The following is a 21,227-nucleotide window of genomic DNA, read 5'->3' as shown; positions in this document are numbered from 1 at the left end:
CGAAATCGTATATTTTTTGTTCGACTTTGAAAGCCGTCAGTTAGGCGAAGTTTCTTAAATTAAACGGAGTTGAAATCCGGTTTAACTTCGAAAAAAAGTTCATTAAACGATGTCGAAATCCGTTAAACTTCGAAAAAAAGTTAATTAAACGGTTACGAAAGCCGTAAAAAGTTCTCTTAGTCAATGTCGAGTGATAAGAAAATTACAATGGATAGAGCACTGACAGCCATTGTTCATCTTGTGAATAGGTGTGCTTCTCTGAGGGTCAAAGAATAAGAAAGAACAGTGTCACTGGAGTAGGTCCTTTCATGGTTGAGTTCATTGTAGAACTTGAGAAACGATTCCCAAGAGGAGGATGTGACATCATGCCTTATGCTGTAGGCCGCCTGTTGGACCCCTTCTTGAAAGGCCAATAACTGCACGCTTATGGTGTCTGGGATGAGACTTTTGACAAGTTGAAAAACAGTCATCCTACAACAGCAGACTGGATGTCAAACCAGCAAGGTACAATCAATGTCTCAGATGACATCACCCATGCGTTTCTTGAAGATGATGGTGAGACTGAATTCTGGAAGGCAGTAGCAAAGGTAATAGCTATTAAGTATAATATAAAATAAATTTCTTTAAAACTAGTTAAATATACATCTACTAATCTTAATGCAATCGAACAAACAAAGTCATAAAAATTTTAATTTCAGGATACGATGCCATACGGGGAGTGGGGGGGGGCGGCTCAAAGTTAAACTTAAAAATTATTTGAATTTAAACAATTTTAGATTAAAGAAAGCGAAGTTATACGAAGTTTACTAAACGTTTAACTTCCTTCCTTTCTTTTAGACTGTGTCCAGCCAATTCAAGTAGACAAATGCTACAGCTGAGGGTCCTCCAATTTCCGTTGAGTGGGCAAAATTCAGAGAAACAACTGTGATAGATTCGAAGGTTAATGTCCTTGACTGGTGGAGGACACATCGCAAAGAGATGCCCATCTTGGCAGGACTTGCACGGGAGTATTATTGCCTGCTAGCCTCAAGTGCCTCAAGTGAGCGGGCCTTTAGTGAAGCTGGACAGGTGGTCCACGAAAAGAGATGCAGATTGTCTCCAAAAACCACTGAGAAGTTGGTCTTCATCAACGAGAACTTCGATCTGTTAAACTCCTTTGTACCAATTTGGGAATACCACTCCATGGAAGAGCAAATGGCAGCAAGATCTGCTCCAGACAGAAATCAAAATGATGATGATGATGACTCAGATGATGATGATGACTCAGATGATGATGACTCAGATGACTCAGATGATGATGATGATGATGATGATGATGATGATGATGATAATGATGATGATGATGATGATGATGATGATGATGATGATGATGATGATGATGATGATGACGACGACGACAACGACGACGACGATGATGATGATGATGATGATGATGATGATGATGATGATGATGATGATGATGATGATGATGATGATGATACCGCCACATTAAAAATGTAAACTCCAGTATTGTTGAACTGGAAAGGTAAGACAGACATTATTTAGGCTCCCAAGGCCAGGAACTTGCACAAAAAAATGAGAATGAAAGACTGGAAGCGGACAACTAAATATTCTTTATTAGGGAAGCATGCTAGGATTATTTTAGATTAGGTAATCGATTATATGCAAATAATTTTTTCACATGTTTAAGGAATTGGATTTATGAAATCTAGAATGATTATTAAATAAATGAAAGGGTTTCAGCATATCTTTTGTATATTCTGTATTTCTGTAATGTTACTGTAGTGCATACTTCAAATTTTTATTATTAAGAAATAGAAGGGCAAAGATTGCTAGCATATACCAAGCCAGTTATCACTTCACTTTACTTTATACCGATGTCTTTGAACCTGAACATAGTTAGCTTCTCATCGATTGTGATTTTTTCCAAATCTAAGGGATAGAGTAGGAGTCTAGGAGAATAGAAGGGAAGAGCATAACAGTACTAGTACAGCCACATACAAGTTCAGCTTAAAATATGGCTTATCAGTTCACTTCACTTTAACATTTTTGCTAATAGAGCTTGAAGTTGAAGTCATTAAACTTGAACTTGAAGTCATTGAGATTAAAACCTGAACGAAGTCACGCGCTTTCGTTTGTTTACTTTTTGTATGCACTTGTTTCGTTTACTCAAACGATTTCGAAGACAGTTAAATTTTTGGAAGTGAATTTGAAAGCCGTTAGAAATTTTAAACAATTTTAAAACACGCCATTTTCGAATTGACACAACTTTTTACGATTTTGAAAACCGCGAAAATATATTTTATTCGAAGTAATACGACTTTGAAAACCGTTTAAATAAATTTTATACAACTTTTAACGATTTCGAAACACGTTCACACATCGACCTCAATTGTTTTATCTCTAGTGAATATATGTGTGAATGCGAAGGGAATTAATTTGTATATAAATTGTGTTGAATTTTACACAGATACATTGGCGTTTACGCATAAATATAAACGATCTTTTTTATGCAAAACTACAAGCTATTTCGGCGAAATGGTGACTAAACTTGATTTAAAGTTAATTTCAGAGTTTAGTTGGAAGGATTAACAGTCAGTTGCTGAGTGGCTGAAAAAGGTAGAATTGGTTTGTAAAATAATTAGTGTAACCGATCTGGCACGTGTGGTTCCTCTCCGTCTCACTGATGGTGCATTCGTAGTATATCAACAGTTAGCAGAGACTGATAAAGAAAATTTTAAGAGAATAAAGGAGCCTTTGCTTGAAGTTTTTGCCGTTGATGCATTTACAGCCTACGAGCAAGTTGAAACATGGAGAGAGAGTTGATGTTTATTTGGCGGAACTGCGAAGATTGTCTACTCTAATTGGTGGGCTACCAGACAAAGCAATCGAGTGTGCCTTAATTGCTGGGCTCCCAGAGTTCGACGGATGCTAAGATCGAGTTCTCGTATGGACGATTTTATAACTTTACAAATAGTTGCGCGAGCGAGGGCTCTAATGATTGAGGAGCGAAACAATGGGACGGTGGAAAAATTTGCTGTAGCTGCAATGAAAAGTAGTGATCCGAGGTTGCTTGAAGTTAAAACACAATCAGTGTGCTATGAGTGCAAACTTTCCAATCACTTTGCGAGAGATTGTCATCTAAGAAGAAATAATAATCGAAACAAGTCGGGTAGAAGACGGGAGACAAACGATGTGCTGTGTTACTCATGTCAAGAGTAGAGGGAGTTGAGGGAGAAGATGTCTGCGCCAGTTCTCTCCCTAAACAATCAGTAATGGCGTTACCTGCCATACTCTTGGATATTAATAGTGTATTTAAGGATGTACCTGCAGCATCATTTATAAAAAATGTGCGACAAAAATAACGAAGAAAGAAGATAGCGTGGTAACTGTAAACGGTTAACAACAGCAGTGCGACGGTATTAGCCGAACTCGAATCACCACGCCAAATCGAAATACCGTGTGTGTGGAAGCACTTGTGGTCGATTTCAAACTACTGGGTTTTTGTTTCATAATAAGTATGAATGGAATAGTGGCACTTGGTGGAGTATCGATTTCTGTAACGCGAGATATTTGTTTTACAAAAAAAAAAAGAAGTATGTTTACTTGGTCTAAAAAGCGATATGTCAAAAGATGTTTGTGATATGAATATAATGGCTCAGGATTATACTGCTTCATTTGAAAAGAAAAATAGAGAATGGATAATTGTGTGGAAAAGGAATGCCAAACCTGAAAATCTAATAAATAGAATTGCTGAATATACTATCCCTATCGGCATAAAACACGTTTACGAAAAAGAAATTGAAGGGTAAATAGAGAAAAAATGGCTGCGAAAAAACACGGTCCAGTTAAAGGTTTGGTTCCACTTATGGCAGTGGTGCAGTAAAACAAAGGGAAAGTACGACCAGTTTTAGACTTCAGGGAGCTGAACAAGTTTATTGAACCATTTACGGCGAACACGGATGCATGTGCTAACAAACTTCAAGACTGGAGACGGCTTGGAGAAAATATTTCAATAACTGATTTATCTTCGGCCTATATGCAACTCAAAATCAGCGAGGAACTCTGGGCTCACCTAACTGTTGCTTTCCGTGGACAGAGGATTTTTTAACACGTTTGGGATTTGGCCTAAGCATTCCGCCCGTCATAATGAAAGCGGTGTTGGACAAAGTTATACCGCAAGACGAAAGAAGAAATGATCTGGAAGGGAACATCATCATACATTGATGATACTCTTGTAAATGAAGACATTGTATCAGTTCGCAGTGTACTTGACCAATTAGAAATGTATGGAATACATTGTTAGCTGGCGGTTCGTGTGTCCGAAGGAGCAAGAGTTCTAGGGTTACAAGTTGAAATTGAAAATAAGAAGTTATCTTGGAAGAGAGACAACAATTTTGGTGAAGTTCGAAGTTCACTAACGAGGCGTAAAATCTTCTCTATATGTGGAAAAATGACAAGAAATCTTCCAGTTTGTGGTTGGTTGTGTGTAGCTTCGTCATTTGTTAAAAGAACGGTAAACGCCCTTACGAAAACATAGAATGAGAAGATACAATGCGATTTTGTTGAAAAAATGGTGAACGATATGGAAAAAGAACAGTAACGACGATCCTGCCAAAGGAGTTTGGAATGTTTATGGCAACGAGGCAACAGTGTGGGTGGATGCTAGTTCACTAGCGCTAGGTGTGAGTGTCGAAGTTGATAGCAATATAATCGAAGACGCTTGTTGGTTAAGAAAAGATGATACAACACATATAAACATGTCGGAACTCGATGCAGTAATTAAGGGACTAAACTTGGGTCTCAATTGGAAGATGAATGTCTTGCATGTTTGCACTGATTCGAAAGCAGTATTTCATTGGGTCACCGATGCACTGACTGGAAAATCCAGATTGAAGACAAAAGCTTCAAATGAAATGCTGATTAGAAGACGGCTTCAGACCATTACAAATATTGTGAACGAATACAAACTAGAGATGGGAAACGAACCGAACCCGAACCGAACGAACCGAACTAGAACCTTATCTACGACAGAACCGAACCGAACCCGAACTTTAGTTGTTACCAAACTAAACCGAACCCGAACTTTAAAACTGTTGGGAACGAACCGAATCAAACCAACTGTTCTTACCCTAACCAAGCCAAATAGAGGCTTGAAAAAGTGAAAATTTTGCAATTCGCACATCACTACAATACATAACATGATACATAACATAATTTATAACCTAATGCATAACATACCACGAGTTTAAAATGATTTTTTTCTATCTTTCATTATAAGTGTTGGAAGAAAATGAGTTAGTAATTTTAGTAATTAATAACTACTTTTAAAATATTTTTTTTTTTTCACATTTTTTTCTAAATAATTTGTTTAAATCAAATTTTTTAAAGCATAAGTTATTATTTCTTTAAAAATAAGCTAAAATTTTAAGTAATTTTTATTTTTAGAAAAAAATCAAATATTTTCTCCCAACATTTAAAATGGGAAATAGAACAAAATAATTCTAACCTCGCGATAAGTCTACAATTCATAACATTTCTAACCAAAATGGAAATGTTGTTTCTAAACATTTGCAATATTGAGGTGTTGTTAATGTTCTGAGTTTTTATTCATATCTTAGTAATTAATGATTGGAATAATTACATAATATTTTAGTATTAATGAGTAATAGTAAATGGACTAAAAAAGTGTTGGAGAAATTGATAACAGACGGAGCGGCTCGCTTAGTACCTGCATCATGGACAAAGAGTGAATGATGGACACGCTTCCGTTGCGTTGAAGTTGGGGATGAGGTTTGTAGCTATACTTACTGCATATGTAATTATTTAGTTTTATAAATATTTCGATAAATCAATAATCACCTGCATCTCTCATATTGCACACAATGCCAAACTGAGTAGCATTCAGGTTTGATAATTAATTGAATATCAAATGCTAAATAGAGTCAATTGATCTTAGTTACAATACATTTTATTTGATAACTGTGAGTAATCATGTTATGATCAACAGGTTGCCAAGGAGTTTGCCGTTTGTAAGCAGTGTGGATTATGGTTGTCAGTGCCAATTGGTCATACTACAACTTTACAAAGACATAATACATCACACATCGATAAGATCAATTCAGAACCTGGACAATTAAAATGACAAGTTTTTTACCTAAAAAGACAGAGGTTAGTAAATATAGTTAGCGGATCTTGCTTTTTTCTATTTACTGTTTTAACTTTTCACTTGTTACTTGCTGCCATTGATAGCAAAATATATTTGTTACAAGTTGTTAGCAATATTTTAGAAATACAATGTTTTTTTTAGTACAAAAAAAAGGCCATTATGTATTTGTATGTATTTAATGTCTATTGTTTATTGCTTTATACTTTACAGGTTCCTAAACACATTTGTGAAAATGCTCAACGTGCAGCCCTGTACATGATTGCAAAAGACATTCAGCTATTCTCGTGTGTTCAGGATGATGGGTTCCGTCACTTTGCTCAAACAATGATTGATATTGGATCGAAGTATGGATCAGTGAAACTTGAGGATATTATGTGTGATCGAACAACGCTGTCTAAGACGCTACTACCAAAGTTCTACAACGAATGCGTTCGAAAGCTGAAAGACAAACTTGCTGGGGTTACTCATATCGCAATAACAACTGATCACTGGACCGATGACATTCTAAAATACTCTTATCAGACTTTTACAGCACATTACATTAACAGCAGTTATTGCCTTATAAGTAAGTGTGTTGGATTGTTTGAGTTTAGTGAGTCTAAGACTGGCATTGCCGTAAAAGCAAAGACAACTGAAATACTTAAAAAACTTTTCCCTCAGACTATAAAAAGTGACAATTTGGTATTTGTGACTGATAATGGGAGTAATATGAAGTCGGCTTATCGCAACGATGTTAGACTTAGCTGTGCAGGTCATAATTTGAATTTAGCTGTTGAAAAGGCTTTGAAATCCCCTGGTGCTAATTTAGTTCATGAAATGATCAAGACTTCAAAGGAAATGGTGGGCTTATTTAAACATAGTGGGAACAACCAGGAACTAAATCACACTCTCAAACAGGATGTTGCAACTCGTTGGAACAGTCAATTTTTTCTTTTGCAATCATTGTCATGCCAGTTAGATCATGTCAAGTCAATTCTTGCTGATTCAAAGCAGTTTGACAAACTTGAGCAACTGAACAACGTTAATGAAAAATTGTTGCATGACGTCGTAAAATTTTTGCATCCCTTTCACAAAGCTACTGTACAATTGTCACATGATAATGTGCCGACGTCCCCTTATGTATGGCCAATGCTATTTTATTTTCGATCAGTCTGTAAGATCAATGGTTCAGACAGCGATAGTATGCGTGATTTGAAGGCAGTTTTTCTGTCCAGATTGAATGAAAAGCATATTATTCATCCTTTGCACAAGCTATCAACACTTATTGTTCCTTCTTACAAATACTTGTCTTTTGTCAACACAGAAGATCGCAATTTTGTTTTTTCAGAAATGCTTCGTATGGTGGACAAAATTATTTCTTATTACCAAATCAGGTGATACGAAAGGACTCAGGCAATACAGATATAGACAGCTTTAGTGAATGCAGTCCTTCAGATCAGCTGCCTCCTTCAAAGAAGAATAAAGCTGACCCTGAATCTTATGATTTGCTGGCAGACTTAAAAACAGCTGCCGCTCCATTGTCTAACGCCGACAGTAATGACACAAGACATGAACTTGACAAATTGCGAGGTTAGAATTATTTTGTTCTAACTCCAAGTTTAAATGTTGGGAGAAAGTTTTTGATTTTTTTTAAAAGTAAAAATTGTTTAAAGTTTTAGCTTTTATTTTTAAAGTAATAATAACTTATGCTTTAAATAATTTATGTTTAAGTAATTTATTTAAAAAAAAAAATAAAAAAATAATGCGAATTTTAAAAGTTATTATTATTAACTAAAACCAACTTTTAAAATTGGAGATAGAACAAAATAATTCTAACCTCGCGAAATACTTGGCACTGCCCGTGACAGCGTGTGATGCATTGCAATTCTGGAAAGACAATGACCGTAAACATAAGCTTCCGACGATGGCATTGATTGGTAGAAAAGTGTTGGCTATTCCTGCTACAAGTACTGCCAGTGAAAGAGTGTTTTCAATGTGTGGGGTGACGATGAGTGAGCGCAGGGCTCGCCTAAATCCAGAAACATTGGAAATGCTGATATTTCTCAAATACAATATGCAGCCCTGATTACTAGACCCACAGTAGGTTACTTAAGCTACCGTTATCTGTGTTCAGAAAGTTACTACTTTAATGTTTTGTGCACTTTAACTGCAGCTATTAGTAACTGCATTGTTTTTTGAACTTTTAAAGTTGCAGTATAAAAGCATTGCAAATTATTTCAAGTTATTTGCAATGCTTTAACTACTTAATGTTACTTTAATTTATTTGTGTTTTATCATTGTGGATGTAAAGCTTTGTAACTAATAAAAAAACAGTTGTGTTGATACCTAACCGAACCGAACCCGAACTGTGCATAAGACCAAACTGAACCGAACTCGAACATTAGATATAACCGAACCGAACCGGACCCGAACTTTAAAAAAAGATTTCGATTCCCATCTCTAATACAAACTTACAGTGGATATCAAACTAGTACCCTCGGAATCTGTACTTACTCGAGTGCCTGGAAGTTGGTTGAAAATGATGATAAGCCCACCGAACTTGCTGCAGGTGGAACAATTAGTGCTTCTCTATCTCCCAAAGAAATAAACCATGTTCATAAGTCCACAGGACATTATGGTGTGAAGAGAACATCGTATTTTGTTCGTAGAATTGACCCATCAGTAAGCAGGGAAGAAGTCAGACAAGTGGTTGAAAAATGTGTAGCCTGCCAATCAATTGATCCAAGTCCGATAAAGTGGCCGAGAGGGAAGATCAAAGTAAAAGGGACGTGGCAACGGCTTGGTATGGATATAACTCATTATAAGGGGCAACAGTTTCTTACCTTGATTGACTGTGGGCCTTCACGATATGCAATGTGACGCCATCTTAAACACCAAACTAGTGCAGTGTCATTCAGGAATTAAACGCAATCTTTCTTGAAAGAGGCGGTCCAAACGAAATTCTGACGGATAATGATACAGCATTTCGAAGCACATTGTTTTCACAGTTTATGAACAATGGAACGTTAAACTTTCGCTTCAGGTGCGCTAAAGTATCTTCAGGGAATGGAATTGCAGAATGATGCTATCGAACAGTAAAAAGAACGACGAAGAGATCTCCGCGCAGCATACCCGAGGCAGTTTATTGGTTTAACTTCAGTCCAAAAGATTATTATAAGTTTTCTACAGCACCCTAAAATAAATTATACCAATACGAAATTAGAGTTAGAGGAATGACGATGATAAAAACGCAGTTGATCCTTATAAGAAAATCACCAACAAGTTTAAACTTGGCGATGAAGTATCGGTAAAGCCCCCGGATAACGAATGCGACTCTCAATATAAGATTGGAAGAATTACAGGAATCATTTCGGAGCAAACGGTAGAAATGGACAAAGTGTGCCGACACATACGGGACCTAAGACACGTCAGAAATAATAACAAATGAAATGAGGATCTAGAAGATGAAGAACTGTGCGTTGTGTTGCCTGAAGACGAGACAAACCAGACGCTAATGATGCGAAGAAGCACCTGAAAAAGGATGGCACCTGAGCGATATAGTCCATGAGATGAAGTGCTCGTTATGAACAAGGGGGAGTGTTATTATAGCGTTACTTGTGAATAATTGTGTGCATAAAAAGAAATGTCATTATAGCGTTACTTGTAAATAATTGTATTTGAGAAAAGATATGTGTGAATGTCAAGGGAATTAATTTGTATATAAATTGTGTTGAATTTTACATATATATATAGGCGTTTACGCATAACTATAAACGATCTTTTTTATGCAAAACTACAAGAACACTTCAATCCAATTAGTCTAAAGAAGACTTCAATATATAAAGTTTCCAATAGAAGCTAATTCTTTGATAAATTCACAAAAGCCATTAAAAGTTTTCAAGGAAAATTTTATTTTGCTACTTTGTATAAACTTAAAGTTTTGTTTGAAAGAAAAAAATTATATATTCATCAACCGCTGTTTAGATTTCTCCAAATTTAGATTTTCTGGATATCTTGTTTAAAATTTATTAGTTTTTTCAAGCTCTTCAATTAAAAAAGTTTTAGAAGCTTGTCCACATGTTATAGGTGATTCTGGCTATCTTTGGAAATAATATTTAATGACAAATTTTTTCTAACCCAGGAAACAAAAGTAAAATCAAATACAAATACATACAGTTTGAGAAGTGCACGTCAATTAAATACTGTTTAAGTATTTAAAAAAAAAACTATTTCCTTGCCTTAGGATTAAAACTACAAAATTTCATAACCATAATGATATCCTGTTTTGTGCTTCACATTTTCCTTCTAAAATAGCAATAAAAAAAGTTTAATAAGAAAAAAATTACATTTTAACTTTCAAAGAATAAATCATGTAATAAGAAACAACTTCATTTAGAAGCAAGGAAATAAGTTAAAGCTTTCCAAATAATAAAGCTTGATCCACTTTTATTTGTAAGATATAAAAAATACATCTAAGAAAATAATTATCTTCAAGTTGAATAATTTTCAATCTTGTATTAATTAAAATTTCAAACTGAAACAATTTATTTGGTAAATTTCAATTTTAGTTCTTTTTGTTTACTTTGTTGCTTTTGCTGGGGTGAGTTTGTTTTTATATCAGACACTTATATTTGTTTTTGAATTAGTTCTTTATCAGGATTGATTGAACTTCATTACTTATATACATCTGTAGAAACATGAGATCATTTTCCTAAACAAGAAGGTATTTTCTATTTGGTAGTTAATTGCCATTTCTCAACAAAAACATTCTTCAAGTTAAATGAGTAAAGACATTACACATGGTGAAGGGAAAGTAGTTTTTTATTGAGATTCTACAATATGGTTGGAGGACTGGAGTAAAACGTCCAGTGTTTTGTTTACCCAAATAAAACATTTTTACAAACATTTTTCACAATATTGACAAATGAATGGAGGTAACTTACTTATAGGAAAGAATTTTAACTTGTTAACTTTTAAATGAAACTATATACTTTGGAAATGAAAATTTAAAACCTGAAAAGGAAAAAAATCTGATTTATTTTTTTTTTATCTTATCTTGAAAATTACATGTCAGAAATATTAGAGGCTCAGTTATGGATTGATAGCATCAAAGTTAAGATTACTATTTTGGGTTAAATTGCCAAATAACATCATAAGAGAATAAAATGTGACATGTAAAGGTATGCTTTGAGAAAATAAATAAAGTCAAAATAATTCATATATCAATATATTATCAAGTAGTTTATTTGAACATTAATTTTTCTTCTCTTTCTGAATGTCTGTAGTGGTTTCACTATTCATTATGTACAGTATATTGAAAAAACGACTACTATTAATGTAAGATCTACAGCAGAACTTATTTTTTAGAAATATGCTCTAAAGAGTTTATATGTGAACCTTACAAATATTCTAACAAAATTACTAAAAGTATATTTTCTAACAATAAATGAAAAACTGTTCCAAATTTTGTGTAAAAGGATGAAATCGTAGCTTTCAAGAGTTGTCAAAGAAGAAAGTGATATTTAAATGCATAACTAGAACTACAGAGGACTAAATTTTTTAGGATTTTTGTTGATTGAATCCATTATGGAATCCATATTTTTATATTTTTAATATATTTGCTATATTTCTCATGCTAAAAAACTTGGTTAGTTAACTTTTTAAAAGGTAATTTTTACTTAAAAAAAAATTTTTCAGAAGATATCAAAAATATTGCAGTAAAGTAAACCTTCCCTCATAAAAAGTAGCTTAAAATTATAAAAACTTTATAAATTATCAAATTAACTTAATTAAGTTTTAACTTAACCATAAGTTGTAAAAGTATTGTAAAATACTTGTTATTACCACAATTGTTACAATTTCTCCTTTAAGTGTTAGAAAGAAGTAAAATAATTTTTAATTATGTCACCTGCAATGCATGTTGCACAGAGTGGAGACTGTCACCATAGTCACAAGAATAAATAGTCTGGAAACAAAGGCCGTTTCCATTCTTCAACTTTAAGTTGAAAGTCGTATCGACGCACCGGTGAAGGTGCACAAAAAGATTAAACTTTATTTAACACTATTCTCATCGTGATTCTAAATTGAAAATTGGCTTTCATTTTTAATGTTGAGGTCTTTTAAATAATTGTTATATTTACAACTTTTCCGATATGTTAAGAAAGACTAATGTTATGAAAGATTAATATATTGAATGCTTTACATAATGTTACTTTAAATAATTTTTTTTTTTTGCTAATTCCTATTACTATTTACTGCTGTTTTATACTGTTACTGCTATGTACTTCTTGTGTTAGTGAGTATGATTGTATTTTAGTGTGTGTGTGTATATATATATATATATATATATATATATATATAGAGTGAGAGAGAGAGGGAGAGAGAAAGAGAGAGGAAGAGCTAGTAAACCTTTGATAGTAAACCCCCTATCATAATAAAAAAAACTCAGTTCTGATTTGCATAACAAGTTAACATCAGGAAGACTATACAGTTGTAATAAATTGCCCCAACTTCCATAATATCATATTTGCTTATTTAAATATTTATAATATTTATATTATATTATATTATATTATATTATATTATATTATATTATATTATATTATATTATATTATATTATATTATATTATATTATATTATATTATATTATATATATATATATATATATATATATATATATATATATATATATATATATATATATATATATATATATATATATATATATAAGTTTACTAGCTCTTCCTGACATTGCTGTCAATAAAATTGGGAGTTTTATAGCAGATTAATTGTTCTTTTAAGAAAGTTGCCTCTATCAAGGCTTAAGAGCCATCCCTATTATATGATCAGTTTAACTTTATGTTACATATACATAATCTACTTATTTACGCCTGTAAATCTAAGTTTACATTGATACAGGTAAAAAAAAAAAGTTAATAAGAAAAGTATTTTACACTGACCTAATAAAGCTAAGAAAATATAGAATGATAATATAAAAGATATTCAACTGTTATAAAAAAACACTTGTTGTTTGATGTAACTTTTGTATTTTTTATCTTTGACATGTTGGCAATTTTACATTTTTTAAAATTTAATACACTTAAAAATTTACTATTTGTAGTTTTTTGTAATAAATGAAAAATCCTTTTTTTTTAAGTTAGTAGCGGTTTTAAAGTATTTTAATTTACACAAGTTTATTGCTGCAGCTGAGTTTCTTCATTTCAGTTCAAAGTGATCTTTTTTTCGAGTCTTTCCTTGCAAATTAGTGTTTATCACCTTTATCTTTTGTAAATGAAAATGCTAGAGCTCGTACAAAAAACCCGATAATCTGCTTAAGAGCCATTGTCTGAGAAATGTAGGCAAAATAAACAAATTTTGGAAGTAATGTCTTCAAATTGTACTCATTTTTAGATATTTTGTAAAAGACAAAGATTACATTTTCAGTTGTCTAGAAATCGTGGTCCGAAACCACAACATTTGAAATTTTACCCTAACTTTGAGCTCTAATATCTCTTATAGCCAATACTTGCACGTAGTTTTTTTAGGTGTTTTTGAAAGACACTAAAACATACATTGACTTTTTGGAATAAAAACCATGTGCATACAAGGACCTGTGAAGAAGTAACCTGCCAAAAATCACTTTTTGCGTTCAACGCGCTTTGATAGATTACCCATAACAACCGTGGCCTTAGGTCCACCATGAACAGTATAAGTTATTTATTTTCCTTAAATATGCATCTTCAAATATCTGAAAAAAAATCTATGTGCTCGGGTGATAAAAAACCTATAGAAGTCCTAGAAGTAGCCTTATTTTGCCAATTTTTTAACTAAAAAAATACCCTAGCAACGGTATAGATAGACTTAGCAACGGCTACTTTACAGCCTTATTAATTAGTACTGCTATTAAAAATTTTAACATGATGCTTTTTTATAAAGGAACTGTACAAGAGAACTTGAAAAAAATACATATAGCACTTAAAATAAAAACAAATAAAAGTTATATATAGATAAATACAATGTTCTATCTAATATAATATATTATATCAGGTAGAACATTGCTTGAGTTACATGACATAAATTTTTTTCAGTAGTTTTCAGTAGAAGAATTAAAATTTGTTATTAAAAACTGCATTTTTTTAATATTAGTCAATAAATAATTAACAATAAACAAAACATTAGAGAGCAAGAATAAAGTCAGTCCTTATGAGAAATGCATATATTTTAATAAAGAGAAGACTTCTTGTGGTCCTCTTAAGTGTTAGAACAAAGATGGAATCTTTCAAGTTAATGAATTAACTGCTGACATAACTAATCATTTACAAGCTTTAAAGGTATGAATAATATTAGAGTATTATTTGCTTTTTTATTAAAAAAAACAGGATTTCTTACTCCATAGGTGGAAAATCTAACGTTACTGTTTTATAGCTACTACCGACAAACCAGTGAATGAAAAAACTTTGATTGAAAGCCGACTACAAGCTTATCTTTTACGCTATGGCTCATTATGTGCGTACCATCGTTTTTCTTTTGGTCAACACCCAAGACATGAATTTCAAATCGGTAAAAAAGCACCAAAAATTAGATCCATCCCTTTGAACACCCTTGCTGCTTATAATGAAAAGAATTTATCACTTCCTGTTGGAGCCGTATTTTGCTTCAGCCACCTAAAAAGTATTTCCACAGTTAACAATATTGACATGTTTGAATCAGCTCCAACACCAATAAAGTCTTGCTTTCCTGCTGATGACATATATGTTCCAGATAGAACAATCATTTCAGATGAAACTATCAAAGAATCAAAAAAAGCGGCTAGCTCTTTGTGTGAAGCATTTAGAGCAAGTCCACTGTCCTTTAAGATAAAGCAAGTTCATCAGCAGCTGAGGACAGTTTTAAAGCCAAGTGAATATGTGAAAACTCAACAAACTCGATCAATGTTCTGTAGGCAAGTAAATGAACTTGTATATTTACAAATACCCAATGTAGTTATGCTAAAAAATGTGACTTTTTTCTTTTCTTGGGACTTGAGATAAATATTTAGCAATTTCCTTTATCCTTCAAGTGTAATTTTTTAGATGGAGTACGCAAAAAATAACAGGAAGGTTGGGAACCACTTTTTGTGAAGAGGTTAACTTAACTGATGATATGATTGATGAAACTGTTGATATGAAAGATGCACCTGAAAACGAAGAAGATGATTTAAACAACGATATTCAGTTGATTGCAAAGGAGTTAGCAGCTGATTTTCAAATTGGTGATTGAGTTATTGTTCCATACTTTATGCAATGGTATCCTGCAATAAAAATGTAAGAAGTTTTAACACTATAATATTGTATTTTTGTGTATTGAGATCTATTACAAAATTATTTGTTTATTAACCATATTAACTAAATTCAAGGAATATTTAGGAAGCAGCAATGATTAGACGTTACTTTACCTCAAACATCAGGTCAATGATAATGGTATATATGTTTCTTGTATGGAATTGTCTGTTAAACCTGGAAAGAACTGCTTCAAGTGGCCAACTAAAGAAAATATTCTCCAATGTTCGTCTCTTGACGTTGTTTGTAAGATTGATGCACCAACACCAACTAATGAAAAAGGTGATTATTCACTCTCAAAAGACGATATTGACAACGGGGAGATTCAGATCGGCCATTAATAAATTTGTTATATATTTTTCTTAATTCTTAGAAAACTGTATTTCCCATCAGTTTTAAACGGAAAAAACGATCTTGAAGTTTAATGGTTCTTTCTTTCATTGATAAAGTTAAAAAAAAAATTTTTTTTCAAGTTCTCTTGTACAGTTCCTTTATAAAAAAGCATCATGTTAAAATTTTTAATAGCAGTACTAATTAATAAGGCTGTAAAGTAGCCGTTGCTAAGTCTATCTATACCGTTGCTAGGGTATTTTTTTAGTTAAAAAATTGGCAAAATAAGGCTACTTCTAGGACTTCTATAGGTTTTTTATCACCCGAGCACATAGATTTTTTTTCAGATATTTGAAGATGCATATTTAAGGAAAATAAATAACTTATACTGTTCATGGTGGACCTAAGGCCACGGTTGTTATGGGTAATCTATCAAAGCGCGTTGAACGCAAAAAGTGATTTTTGGCAGGTTACTTCTTCACAGGTCCTTGTATGCACATGGTTTTTATTCCAAAAAGTCAATGTATGTTTTAGTGTCTTTCAAAAACACCTAAAAAAACTACGTGCAAGTATTGGCTATAAGAGATATTAGAGCTCAAAGTTAGGGTAAAATTTCAAATGTTGTGGTTTCGGACCACGATTTCTAGACAACTGAAAATGTAATCTTGTTGAATTTTTACTTTTATTGTAGAAATCTACCCAGATTAGTAAAAAAATTAAAAAGAAATGCTTCTGTCATATTCATGTTGCTAAAACTACTCCTCAAAGTAGCAATTGCACTCAATGCGCAAAATTTTCTCAAAACGGGCCAAATTTTGGGACCCAATATCTCCGAAATTAATAAAAATTTTAGAAAAAGAAATTTCCAGTGGCCTACTTTCATTGTCTTTCTTTGTCAAAGAAGAAAGACCATTTGTGAATTGCTGCTTGAAACACAGAAAAGAAAGGGATTTTTGCATCGAATCGTTACTGGTGAAGAGAAATGGATTTATTACGAGAATCCTAAACGAAAAAAGGCCTGGGTAAAGCCAGGTGAACCAGGTCCATCACAACCCAAACGGAATATTCACTGTGCAAAGGTTATGCTGGGCATATGGTGGGATATCAAAGGTGTGGTGTACCATAAGCTTCTGACACCTGGTGAAACTATTAATGGAGAACGTTATCGACGACAATTAATGCATTTGAAGCAAGCTCTGGTCATAAAACGACCAGATTGGGGTAACAGACATGATAAACTCATTTTTCAGCATGATAACGCTCGACCACATGTCGCAAAGCCTGTCAAAAGCTATTTGGAAATGTCGGATGGGAAGTGTTACCCCACCCGCCGTATTCTCCGGATATTGCTCCTTCTGACTACTACTTGTTCGATTGCATGAATAACGATTTGATTGGACAGCGCTTCACTTCTTCAGAAAATATCGAAAAATGGGTCTCTGATTGGATCACTTCTAAGGATGAAGCATTTTTTCGACACGGAATTCGTAAATTGCCGGAAAGATGGTCAAAAGTAGTGACTAGCGATGGACACTATTTTCATTAATGTATTCATCCATTTAGTTTTTGAAATAAACCTTTAATTTTCAATTAAAAACCGCACGAATTAATTTCTAGACCAAATAGAATGTTAAACCGACAGAGGATTGCTGAGAGTGTTATAGATCATGTGAGGCTCAACCCACCCCAGTTTCGTAGCCTTCACTGGGACGGAAAACTGATAAAAGACATACTAGTCGTGCAACATGAACAGTTAGCTGTGCTTGTGTCGGGTGCTCCAGAATACAGTGAGGGAAAATTGCTTGGTGTTCCCGTTCTCGTTGATTCGAAAGGAGAGACTCAAGCAAATGCAATATTGGATCTCCTAGAAGCTTGGGGTCTAAGCGACAATGTTGTGACATTGTTATTTGATACCACTGCCAGTAACAGTGGCATCCGCAATGGTGCTGCTAAATTGATTGAAGAAAACTTAGGTCAAAAACTTCTCTATCTTGCCTGTCGACATCACATTTTTGAAATCTTTGTCGGAGCAGTTTGGAAGAAACTATTTGGAAACATTTTTGGTCCAGAGAATAAATTCTTTGCTGAATTTAAAACTGCTTGGCCAGCATTGGATAAACAGTTGCCATTCGAAACTTTAGCTGTTGAAGGCACCTGGTTGCAAAACCTCAAAGAACAGACCATACAGCATTTGACACATCTACTTGCTAAGGAACATGCTACAACATTTCCAAGAGATGACTATCGTGAATGTGCTGAGAACACACTGATCATCTTTGGGCAAACTCCACCGCGGGGTGTACACTTTCTTAAACCAGGAGCTATCCACCAAGGTCGGTGGATGGCATGTAACATTTATGCGAACATAATGTTCATGTTTTCTAAACAATTGCCTTATAATCAGAGGATGACGACCAAACTTTTTAGAATGAACAGATATCTTTCTCTTTTCCACACACCAGCTTGGAAAAAAGCTAGCATTGGTGCTGATGCACCGATGAATGACCTGCAATTCATCCACGACATGATGGACTACAAAGAAATAGACAAGGAAGTTACTGATGTCATTCTTTCTAAAATGACCAATCACGGATGGTATTTGACAAAAGAGGTTGTTCCATTTGCTTTCTTCAGCAAACATGTTAGTTCCACTGTGAAAAAAGATATGGCAGCCACACTTTCGGAAATTCCAGTACCCGAAAATTTTCGTCTTGGTAAGCCAGTTTTTCGTCAAATCACTCGTCAAACATGTTTGTCAAATCTTCTGGGACCTGATTCTCACTAATTGTTCAGCATTCTTGGCATCAATACAGACTGGCTTGCTAAACCAGTTGAACAGTGGACAGAGCAACCAGGATACAAAGAAGCTGAATAACTTGTTCGTACGGTAAAAGTTGTAAAGGATACCGCAGAAAGAGAAGTTAAACTGATTACAGAATTTGCCATCATCATAACCAGTGATCCAGAACAAAGAGAATGGTTGATGCAGGGCGTTGAAAATCACAGGCAGCAATATCATGATTTAGGCAAAAAAACTCTTGGACAATGAAACAACATTAATAACATTCAGAAAGACAGTCTTAATTTTAGTTTTGGGGTTCCCGTCTGATACTTTGACTATAACTGTTAACCAAAAATGCAGAACTAGCTTGGTTAAACTGGATAATTTAACATATATTATGCAAGCTGCTTTTGTTTGGGTTGATTTCTGTGATTTAATTTCTAAATACTTGAAAAATGAGATTCACAATAATTATTTCTCTGTGTTTTAACTAAAAAAGATACTATTTTAAACAGGAAATTGGGGCTTGTCTTTAGGGGCTCTGAGGGGGCTCTAGAATTGTTATTAAAATTTGATAAAAAAATTTTTTACATCATACACAAACACTAAAATGGGAAAAAATTCAATTTGGGTGGTTTTGAAAATTTTTTGCACAGTGGACACCCCTAATAACATAGAAAAGTCGGTTTAAAGCTTACGAGTTGTGTCAATTTGATTGAAAAATCAAATTTTTTTTTTTTTCTTATATGAAAAGTCCATATGAGAAAAAAAAAAATTTTGATTTTGTAATCATTTATTTGTTATCTTTCAGCTGCCACTCTTATTTTTATGTCAGATTATTTTGTTTCAAAGATATTTAAGAAATTTATAATTTCACATTCACGGGGAAAGTGCGACAACGCTAGTTACTGAAAAAGATCGTTAAAGTAAACGTTTAGGATAGCAAGTTAATAAACTTTATAAATCGTCAAAGTAAATGTTTACGATATTATCATTTTATGAAAGAATTCTATGTAAAAGTAAAAAATAATTTTATTAACAACTTTAAAAGAATATAATAAAACTTTGCTGTCATTTAGTGACCAAAAATTTTTAAATGAGAAACTACAAGAGAAAAACTAATCAAGCTAACTGGAACGAAGATGACATGAAAAATGCTATAACAGCAGTAAAGGTGAACAAGATGTCTTTAAGAAAAGCTTGTAAAAACTTTAGTGTGCCAAAAGATTAACTACATTTGTGTATTAAAAAGGCTTCACTTGAAAGTAGTTTACATACTAATTTACTTGGAAGATTTAGAAAAGTGCTTTCTGATAATCAAGAACAAGATCTAAATAAGTATATTAAAGATATGACAATTCATTTTATGGTCTGTCAATGATGGATATTAGATTGATAGTATTTGAGTTCTGCAAAAAAAATTTAATTCCAAATCCTTTTAACAAAGAGAGTAAATTAGCAGGAGAAGACTTTTTGCGAGGCTTTTTAAAACGCCATCCTGATTTATCACTAAGAAAACCAGAAGCAATTTCTATAAACAGTATTTAGTTTGAACGAAGATAATATTAAAATCTATTTTAGTAATTTAGAGAATTTGTTAGATAAATATCACTTTAAGCTACATCAAACTTTTAATTGTGATAAGTCTGGGTTGTCATGCCTCGATAAGCCATTAAAAGTTATCTCATCTACAGGAAAACGGTGTGTTTCATCAGTGACAAGTGGGAAAAAGGAGTCACAACAACAATTTTATGTGCATATGATTCTGTTGGTCATTATGTACCACCCATGATTATATTTAAGCGCAAAAAAAAGAAATTAATACTCACAGATAATGCTCCAGTTGGAACTATTCAAGGATGCTAAGAAAATGTCTGGGTTAATACTGATTTAGTTTTTGAATATATACAACATTTTGTTAATTATGTACGATGCACCTTGATCAACAAAGTTTTACTTATATTTGACGGTCATCTTTCTCATACCAAAAGTTTAAAACTTATAGATTATGCTCGAGACAATGGATTGTTTTTGCTGTCGCTACCACCACACACAACTCATAAACTTCAGCCATCGGACCGTGGATTTTTTAAGCCTTTGAAAACGTTTTTTAATCAAGCATGTATGAGATGGATGCGAAACCATTCAGGAAGACGAATACAAATAGAAAAACTTGGAGAAATTTTTAATGAAACATAATTAAGAGCTGCTAATATGGAAAATGCAACTTCTAGTTTTAGAGCAACTGGAACTGTCCCATTTATTCCGCATTTTTTAGAAAATGAATATCCAAGGACATCTTTAAGTGTTAATAATAATAAAATCAGGTTATCCATACCTCATGAAATTCGCTTTGAACGAGATAACAAAAAAGAAAGTGAAATTTTACAGCAGCCAGAGTTGACTAGAGTTAATGAGTCATGATAAATTAAAGCCAATTGAAAGCTTTTTAGAGACCACTGCTACTTCATTAAGTTCTTTTGAAGACATACTTCAAATTCCAAAACAATATCCTACAAAAAGAAAATTAGCTGAAAAATCTCAAATTATAACTAGTTCTCCATATGAAGGGCTCAGTGGAAAAAGTTACATTTACTTAAGTTACATTTTTTCAAAAATGAGTTAAGACCGGTATATTATTTGATTACC

At 33.2% G+C, this 21,227-nt stretch overlaps 2 protein-coding genes across 2 annotated transcripts in view; both read left to right on the top strand.

Moving 5' to 3' along the window:
- The window catches only part of LOC149888176 (uncharacterized), a 154,664-nt gene extending 135,546 nt beyond the window's left edge, over nt 1-19,118 (top strand). Inside the window, exon 2 of the mRNA XM_090088209.1 lies at nt 16,698-19,118. Coding sequence (XP_089944335.1) covers nt 17,424-18,581 — 1,158 coding nt within the window. The 5' untranslated portion in view covers nt 16,698-17,423 and the 3' untranslated portion in view covers nt 18,582-19,118. The remainder of the gene's footprint in view (nt 1-16,697) is intronic.
- On the top strand, nt 39-2,499 carry LOC149888177 (uncharacterized). Its single transcript, XM_090088642.1, has 2 exons — nt 39-587; nt 838-2,499. The coding sequence occupies exon 2, from the start codon at nt 979-981 to the stop codon at nt 1,498-1,500; it is 522 nt and encodes a 173-aa protein (XP_089944768.1). The 5' UTR covers nt 39-587; nt 838-978; the 3' UTR covers nt 1,501-2,499.
- Nucleotides 19,119-21,227: the final 2,109 nt, after the last annotated feature.

This window comes from Hydra viridissima, unplaced genomic scaffold, assembly GCF_058129835.1.
Source record: "Hydra viridissima isolate aposymbiotic clone 2 unplaced genomic scaffold, HvirCarnegie_v1 scaffold_5, whole genome shotgun sequence".
Lineage (NCBI taxonomy): Eukaryota > Metazoa > Cnidaria > Hydrozoa > Anthoathecata > Hydridae > Hydra > Hydra viridissima.
Note: the sequence above shows the minus strand (reverse complement) of the source record. Positions and strands in the feature narration are given on the sequence as shown.

Excerpts from the sequence above, each read along its gene's own strand:
- LOC149888177 (XM_090088642.1), top strand. The coding sequence starts at position 979 with ATGCCCATCTTGGCAGGACTTGCACGGGAGTATTATTGCCTGCTAGCC.